At 42.7% G+C, this 9,590-nt stretch overlaps 1 protein-coding gene across 1 annotated transcript; it reads right to left on the reverse strand.

Moving 5' to 3' along the window:
• Positions 1–8,169: 8,169 nt before the first annotated feature.
• On the reverse strand, positions 8,170–9,270 carry LOC117901897 (mediator of RNA polymerase II transcription subunit 20-like). Its single transcript, XM_034812861.1, has one exon. The coding sequence runs from the start codon at positions 9,185–9,187 to the stop codon at positions 8,399–8,401; it is 789 nt and encodes a 262-aa protein (XP_034668752.1). The 5' UTR covers positions 9,188–9,270; the 3' UTR covers positions 8,170–8,398.
• Positions 9,271–9,590: the final 320 nt, after the last annotated feature.

Here is a 9,590-nt window from a genome sequence, read left to right on the forward strand (position 1 = left end):
GTGTAAAGAAAACATATGGTTGCCAGTCTGATGTGAGGTCTTGTTTGCATTTGTATTTGTTTAACGTAAATATAAAATTTATTATCTGGCGAAGCGCATAAATTAGCCCAACAAGGAATCAGAACCAGAAGTAAATTGAGACCAGAAAACCACGTTCCTCCCACTCTCTTGGATAGATCAAGTTGATGCTGATAACAAATGAAATCAAATGAGTGGAATGATGGATACTACGAATATATGGCAGGCAAAACACGATGAACTGATGTGGGTGGAGCAGGGAAATCTCTGGACAAGAATCATCAATTGTGGACAGTTCAATTTGTGACTTTCCAACTAGATTAATGAACGCACATGGAAATGAGGGACTAGATAATTCATTTTAGAATTGTACAGAAAACTAAATGAAGCTACACATGACAAAAGAAGAAAAGAAATACTTAATTTGCAGTGTTAATTAAAAGAATGAAGGAATACGAAATAATTGAGGAACCATGGTGGCTGTCACGGGGTGCAATTTTTCTTATTCTGATAACATTTTATTAATATACAAATAATAACTCGTTAAGAAGGAACTCCTACTGCTTGAATCCCCTTTAACTTTGCATTAATAAATGCTTTAAATAAATTTCAAATATTGCAGCACTCATTGAAATCTGGAGGGGCCCTCGGGCGCTATCATTACATTGCGTTCACACTTAACCGAGAGCGAGCTAATTAGTTGTCTTGTGTTTGACAGAGACAAGTGTTGATTTTCCCAAAACTCACATACACACACAAACACACACACACACTCCGTTAATTAACACATTTTCACAGGAACTCTGGACCCCGGGACCTGGCTTAACTCTTAGCAAGTAATTTCCTTCCTTTTTGTTTTGTTTTTTGGGCCTGGCCACACCGCAGCTAAGGGGCAACTAGCATGCAACCTGCAGGCGGCAACATGGCTCTCGCCGTGTTTTCGCCATAACTTTTCAGAGCCAAAGTCGCTGCCAAGGCTAAGGAATAGTAGTGTATGCAAAGCCACAACAAAAAAACTCTGGAAAAAAAAACGTGGTAAATTCCACAAAACAAAATCCATGGCAACATGACCAGCAGGCAAAAGGCAGGCAAGAGTAACGAAAAGTTTGGCCAAAAACCGCCCAAAACTTTCAAGATTCCCAACTGCAACACTTCAAATGTGTGTTGAAATACACACGCACACACACACAGATACACACATGCACCCAAGTTCCATCTAAGCCATTGTGCACATCCTGCATATCCTGCCTGTTTACCAAATGAGTTTTGTCCCAGTTTGTTTAATGCCTTGGGCCGCAAAATTTATGATGACAGAAGTACGAGAGGGGAAGGGAACAGGCAGAGATGTGCATCTATCCGGAGACTTTTCATGGTGTAATGGACAGATAACTGCTGCCTAATTGTTGTGACATTTAAATGAAACGATTGGAGCGGTTAGTAGGAGGCAAAGGCGGGGGCAAGCATCTGGAGGAGTGTGGGTTGCAGCAGAAGTTGATCTGAGGACGACCATGAAAGTTACTTGGGCATTTAATCTGTTCTCGATTCATGGAGTTTTATTTTAGTTTGTGGCTTGTGCATAAATTTCGATGGCCGAACGGATTTCAAAAGTTTAATTGCCAATTGACCTCTTAATTGTGAAATTGTGTGGAAAGTTCGAGCTGAAAATAGCGATTGATGGAGCGAAGGATACGGCATAGAAATTAAGGACATTTAATTAGGCAAACTTAAATGTTGATTTAGTATACATTTTAATTGAATTCTTTAAACATGTTTTTATGTATTTGTATATGTATGTATTAAACATTTATGTATATATGTAAAAGCAAGCAGACCGAACGAAAACCCTTTGATCCAACAAATATATCCCCCCTTCACACATACATATGTACATGCATACACAAGTACAAGCATATGAGTAAAGAAAAACTGAAATACATAATTCTCCCACTTACCGATAATATTGTCCCGTTAGTTTTGCTGCGCTGCACATAAAGTTCGCTCTGATAATCTGAAAAGAGAGAAGAAAGACACCGCACGACGACTTCGACGACGGAACCCGCACCGAAACCGCAAACCGAAAACGAAACGAACGAAATTCCAATAAGAGCGCACATTTTGGGCATATTAATTGAGGGTGAGGCATAAGTGGATGTAAGTTCGTGTGAACACACAAGATGAGAGAGTCAGATCATCAGATTTGAAATGCCTCACCCTATCACTCACTTCACTTGGAACGCTCGTTCCTTTTTCACTTTCACTGCGCTTTTTTTATGCTGGAGTGGGAAAGGGACAAACTTAGCGCTAAATTTTTACACACACTTTGCTGGAACTGAGGCAATGACTTTTACACAATAAAAAAAAAACTTTACGCACAATATAATATGCTTATTTAGATATTGCCATTTTATGCCATTTTGCCTCTTTTTTCTTCACTTATTCGCCGAGCTGCTTCATTTTTCGCCATTTTCGCCAACACATTTTCTTACATTAAACACACACTTTGTTGTTTATTTTTAGTCAATCACAACAACACTACACTGCACATCACTTCACTTTTTTGCCAAGCTGCCATTTTCGCCATATCACCATATTCGCCTTTTTGCCAATTCGCCGCCGCCATGTACTCTTTGTACGCCAAGCTGCTACATTCGCCTTTTTACTAATTCGCCGCTGCCATGTACTCATTGTACGCCAAGCTGCCATATTCGCCTTTTTGCCAATTCGCCGCCGCCATGTACGCCATGCTGCCATTTTCGCCATTTTTCCAATTCGCCGCCGCCGGTGCCGCCTTTGAGCCCACACATTTTCTTACACTAAACACACACTTTTTTGTTAGTTTTCAGTTAATAACAACAACAGTACACTGCACATCACTTCACTTCACTGCACTACACTTCACTTTCACTTTTCTGCCAAGCTGCCATTTTTCGCCACATCGCCATATTCGCCAAGCTGCCATTTTCGCCTTTTTGCCATATCGCCAACGCCGCTGCCGCTCTGGAACCAACACATTTTTTGCACTAAACACTACACTTTCACTTTCACTTACACTTTCACTACACAACTGCACTCACTTTAATTTTTTTATTTAATTCCCGAAATTCCCGATTTATACGGATATAAACGCGGAGACCACGAAAAGCGACCCGCACCCGGCACCGGTTGAAATTTAAGAGAGCGAGCGCAGCGAAGATGCGTGGGCTGCTTGGCGCATTTTATGCCATGGTGTTGACATACAAGGTGACATCTTGACCGCTGGGCGGTCTCCTACAGCGTAAGCCTACACCTCGTTAGTAAGAAACCTTGCGCTGGTGTTCTTGACGTTGCTCTTTCGCGATCTCCTCTCTCATCAGCTAGTTTTGCTATGGTGGTGGTGAAATCTTTCGGTTCTTTTTGTCATGTACAGCTTCACCATCTTTTGCTAATTGCTTGCGTATTGGGAATTGACTCTCATTGAAATCACTGCCCCTTCACCTCTCCCTCTCCTAGAGCAATAGGTAGCCAAGAGAGTGCGCTTGCGAGTAAGATGATGAGAGGGTGTTGGTGCATTGCCGTCGGCTTTGCTCTATAACATTCTTCCCCACGGCCAACATATTATTTGATGCATAAAAGAACAATTTATATTTCGGCTGCTGTTTGGTCACCTGTGGGTGAGAGTGAGATGGAGTGGTTGGGGAGAGAACTAAAGCGCGTGGTCTAAGTACAGCATGCATAGGCGGCTGCGCTGCCTGTTTTGTTCTAGAACATTCTATGCTCTTCTTCTCCTCACCCCCCCTCATGAGTAAAGCAAAGATCGAACATTTCGGCTGTTGTTTGGTCGCCTATGGTTGGTAAAGAGATGGAGGGGTTGGTGAGAGGGTAAAAGCGCGCCGTGTATGTGCAGTCAAAAATGCATAGGCGGCTGCGCTGCCGGCTTTGTTCTAGAACATTCTATGCTCTTCTTCTCCTCACCCCCCCTCATGAGTAAAGCAAGATCGAACATTTCGGCTGTTGTTTGGTCACCTGTGGGTGGGAGTGAGATGGAGGGGTTGGTGAGAGGGTAAAAGCGCGTCGTGTATGTGCAGCCGAAATTGCATAGACGGCTGCGCTGCCGGCTTTGTTCTAGAACATTCTATGCTCTTCTTCTCCTCACCCCCCCTCATGAGTAAAGCAAAGATCGAACATTTCGGCTGTTGTTTAGTCGCCTATGGGTGGTAAAGAGATGGAGGGGTTGGTGAGAGGGTAAAAGCGCGCCGTGTATGTGCAGCCGAAATTGCAGAGGCGGCTGCGCTGCCGGCTTTGTTCTAGAACATTCCATGCTCTTCTTCTCCTCACCCCCCCTCATGAGTAAAGCAAAGATCGAACATTTCGGCTGTTGTTTGCTCACCTGTGGGTGGGAGTGAGATGGAGGAGTTAAACCGCGTGGCACTGCCGGCTTTGTTCGAGAACATTCCATAATCATTTTCTTGCATTGATAAAAGAATTTGGAAAAAATAATGACAACATAAAGATGCTAAGGAGGAGGTGGAGAGATGGAAATAAGGAACACATGGAAAACTAATAATACGATGTAGAATGACAATGTAATAAGACCTTTAACAATTACATATGTTTGCAATTCCCTTTATAAATAAATTGACAATTCAATTTGACAGTAAAATTAATCGTTAATGGCCAAACATTTTGCGGTCATTTATTGTACTAGTATGAAGCTCTTATTAAACATTTGAAGTGACAATTTCCGTGTGTGAGTGGCACTGCCGGTGCACCTGTTGCCCGGAACGACAGAGTTATATTTTGTGCACATGCGGTGCATAAATTTCATTTAATTTAGCTGTTAATTCAATTTTATATCTCACATTTTACGAGTGCCACCCGTTTAGGGCTGGGGCTCACACAATATATTGAATGGCGCACGTAAATTAACCCAGAAACGTTTTCGTGCATAAAATGCCAAAAATTTAACTAAAATTATGCACCGTTTGTGGGTGAGTCACCTCGTTCTCGGGAAACAAATAAGTGCAGGACTCGGCGAAAAAGAGGCAGACTGTACGCGAAATGAGGGGGAGGGAAAGGCGTCCTCTATCTGCCCTGCCTGTACGGTGCGCAGGAATGCATAAAGCGCTGATTGCAGCATGTCCTTTCCTCCCCATCCTGCCTCTGTGAACGTGCCTGGGTTTACACGCAAATAAATACACGAACAGCAACAACAAAAACCCGGGCTCTATGGGGTTAAGCAGCTGAAAAAGGCAAAAAAAAAGGTTGTTAAACGGAACGAAAGAAGATGCTGAAAGGAAAAGAAATGAAACGCGACAGCCAAAACAAAAATGCAATTTATTTGCAAACTCAACTAAAAAAAACCTAAAAAATAAAGACCATGGGAAAGCATACAAAAAGGCTTTTTTGTATATAACACATAATTTTATCACGTGACTGAAGAGCGACAACAGCGGTCGCCAGGTGGCGCTAGGCAGAGCGACAGAACGGAAACAGGAAACGCGGCTGACAGCAAACTCTGCCTGACAGCGGAAGGGGCATGGGGCGAGTGTTGCGGGGCCAGGCGCAGCTGCCATCGCATTATCTGCATTATGTGGATTCTACCAGCTCATCCGCATTATGCATGAGATATTCCGCAAGTTCTTATTGTTGCTTGAACCTTGAACTAGAGGCAAAAAAAAGGTGCGATAAGTCGGACTAAATTTTTAAAGAGAAAGTACTTCTGGGGTAGCATTGCTTACCCTTGCAGATCGCAGCTCCATAACACTGACACAGATTGACGTACAGATTAAATTTGTTAAAGCAAATTAAGCCAGTAGTCACAATATGATAGCATTAATGCACTTAGCAACAAAATGAAAGGGATTGTGGTGCAATCGAAAATTCCGTCATCTATTGACAGTTCACTCTGCATGGGTGAATGTGCTTCGGATGCTTAAAAGCTTATACAGGATCCAGGGTATCCCAAAGTGATTGCTGACATTTCTGTTTTATCTGAGGCCATCACACTTGATGCTGTGGATGAGAGCTCAGAGAATGACGTTGGTCAAACAAATTCCAATGTGCAGGATATCCAGAAAGACTATCACTAGAAGGAGGTCCCTTAAACTGACTTACTAGTAGCTGAATGCGAACTAAATGCATATAATACAATTATAAAATATTTGAAAACAAAGTTGAATTGTCAAAGAATCAAATGTAAGTTAAGGTTCATCCATTTACCACACAGTAAGGATAGAAAATTAACTTAAGAGCATGCCCAAAGGCCAGCCAAAGAACAAACGCCTGCCAATGAAAATCATTAGGTCGAATGGCAAAACCCTTTTGCTGTTATTTGAATGGAATCTGAGGACATTGGCCCCCCTTCACAGCAATTCAAAGTCAAAGTCAAAGCCAATATGACAAAGGCCAAAGCCCGGCCACGAAGTCAGAATTCGTGCATTAGGCAAAGCTGATTAATCACATTTGAAGGGCCAACAATTATGGCAAATGTGGAGGGAGAGAGCTAAGGCTCTCCCTCCTCGGGAATGTGGGTTGGGTTCTGTCTTGTTCCAATGCAAATGTCACATTGGCCTTATACTTTAATTAATTTCTAATCCTTGCTCGTTGAAGGCGACTGCAATTAGATGCTCGATGGCTGCTCCTCCGATGTCGGATGCCTGATGGTCGACATGGATTACAAGGATAACCATTTGGCCCGTACAACTGCCAAGCATCGAAACGCACACATACACACGCTCGTGTGAATAATTATCCGACCATCAACTACAAATTAGACATTTGAAACTTAATCGTCAATTGAAGTTTGGGGGTCGACATGAGGGCGTTCCCTGGATCCTGTGTTTGATAATTAAGCCCAAAAGGGAGTGAGGGATATGCCCATGGGTATTCCATTTAGCCATTTTCCCAGCCACAAGCACTCAACATTAAATGTGGAATATTTGCCCAGCTGATAATCAAACTTTGTGGTAGCGAAAATCGCTTGTGGGTGGGCAGGATGTGCTTTGAAGTCTGTCGGTTATGGAGTTAGATCGATTTTGTCACAACAATCACTGGAGAATTTGTTTTACATTTTCTTCATTTCTTGATTTGAATTCAACTCCCATTTGCATCAATTAACCAAAAGCGGAGGGAATTTATTTACCACAAATTCTGCCTAAAGTGTACACCTATCCTTTTTGACTGTCCAACCACAAGTACACTTTTATGCTACCATACCCTTCCCTGCCATTATCCAATTGCCATTTGAGACATCATAAATTATTTATAGCCAGCAGCTAAATGCCACAATCTCAGGCAAAACACTAAAATATATCCGTTAGAAAACGAAGAAATATGCTAAATGTGTTAACAAGCTGCCACGCCCACTTCTTCGAGAGCAGAGGCCCGCCCGGATTTGTGTGTCTGTGTGGTGGAAATTTATCTGGCTCAGAAATAGACATCGCCTCCCATTCGGATGGGCGGGTGCTCCTCTTCAGGAGCAGGCACTTTACACACAAATTGTGTTAATTTGCATATTGGAAACTTTTGCCTAATTGAACATAATGCCACTTAATTAAACTTAAGACAAGTTTTTGACGGTAAGATGGTCTTGAGCAGTGGGCTTGGGGGCGTTCGCTGGTTTCTTGGCAACTAAAAGTATGGCCAACATTTATGGCAGTTTGTTGTTGAAATTTACGGCAATTAGTTTAATATGAGCAGATTATGAGGGACGGACGCAGGCGCAATCCTTTCGGCAAAAAGCAAATTAATTTTTCTGGTCCTTCCCCGAAACATTCACCCACCCCACAGACACGCACACAGACGGACAGACGAACACTTATGTGAACTTGAATATTTAATGGCTGTTTCAGCGTTTGCCTTTTGGCTGGCTAATTGTTTGTGCCTTAAATATTTATTAACAATAAGCCGAACAACTAATTGAAAGGAATAGTTAGTTGGGTAAAGCGTACAACAAAGCAAAACGACCCTCGGGTGGATACGATTTTCAGTGATTATAAGCGGAGCAATAGATTGTCATGGATCATATTTTGGACCCTTTCATTTGAACATGGATACAACTTTATGTATAACTAAAATAATTGTGTTTAACCTGCATTCTGCATGCGCTGAAAAATCCACAATTATGTTTAACAATAAAAATATTATTCTTAAAAATTCTGAAAATATTTTCATTTCATTCAAACAAACATTGAAGTACACTCAGCGAATGCTCCTGGAGTTCCTCATTAATATGGACTTGAATGAGAATTTTGATTCATTTATAATACATACAACTATTGTGTTAAAATATACATTAAAAAGTATTATTAAGTAGCTGTTTCTCTGTTCAATGCATCGTGCAACGTCAGTCAGTTTCCAGTGTCGCTGCAGGAGCATCGGGCGGCTCCAGCTTGACCTCGCATCAGGGTCGAATCATGCCAAGGCCCCCAGCCGCACCCATCACCGGCGAGGGGGACATGTGGACGGGCTGCTGCTGTTGTCCTCCCAGTCCTCCTTGTATGCCGCCGCTGACGGAGCCGTGCATGGACACATGCTTCCGGTAGTTGGTGAACTGCTCAAGATACTGCTTGACCGTATCCGTGGCCTCGTACATGTCGTTGTGCTTGGCATGCATCTGCTGCTGGCCCATGGGCGTCATGATGGTCTGTGGGGCAAAGTACGAGGGGAAGTCCTTGCCCACATTGATGTTGAGGAAACCCTGCAGCATCTCGCGTATCATCTCCCAGCAGTAGGCCAGTATCATGCAGGACTTGTACTCGATCTCGATGAGGATGCCCTTGAAGTGCTCCATCATGGTGACGGAGCCGAGCTTGATCACAAAGTCGCCGTACTCAAACCGGGCGCCACGTGACTCGATCTTTGTCTGCTTCTTGGAGGTGAATGTGTTGGTCATTTTGAGCATCAGCAGATCGAATATGCTGTCGGCCACCAGGCTGACCTGCTTCCCCGTGCCACTGTCGATGATTGAAAATGTCGAGGCGGGATACTCGGAGTTGTGCAGCACATGCACCGCCCTTCCCGGTGTCCCATTGTGCGGCTGCGGGGTCGAAATGAAGGTCTCGCAGTCGACCAGGAATTGGCCGGCATGCGTAGCGCCAAGCGACAGCAGACGCTTGCTCAGATAATCGATGATATGGGCTCCAGCTTTATTTTCGGGCATAGGATACGCTTGTAGCACAGTCACGCCCATAGCAACGTTTTAATGGGGTTTCCAGAGTTTTTTTGGTTTATTTTTATTTGCAAAATTGTTATTGTCCGAGAAGCAGTGTGACCGCGGAATTATCGATAAAATATACCGTCGGAATCTCAAAAATATACCAAAATATACCTTCTCTTTCCAAAAATATACTCTAGATATACCGTAGTCTTAAATCATATTTCTCGATTTTGATGTTCTATTTGATATTACTAGCTTGCAAAGACTATAAACACTGAAACAATAATTTAATCCGCTTGAAGAATCTTTTTGTCTATTAGTGGTATGTTCATATTTCAGATTGAAGTTTATTCCCATATGGAAACCTTCTTCTAAAAATATATATTTTTATTTTGGTTTATTTCCCTAGGAATCTCCAAGGGTTTAGCGGCACAAA

This window comes from Drosophila subobscura, chromosome U, assembly GCF_008121235.1.
Source record: "Drosophila subobscura isolate 14011-0131.10 chromosome U, UCBerk_Dsub_1.0, whole genome shotgun sequence".
In the NCBI taxonomy this organism is placed as follows: domain Eukaryota; kingdom Metazoa; phylum Arthropoda; class Insecta; order Diptera; family Drosophilidae; genus Drosophila; species Drosophila subobscura.

Excerpts from the sequence above, each read along its gene's own strand:
- LOC117901897 (XM_034812861.1), bottom strand. The coding sequence starts at position 9,187 with ATGGGCGTGACTGTGCTACAAGCGTATCCTATGCCCGAAAATAAAGCT.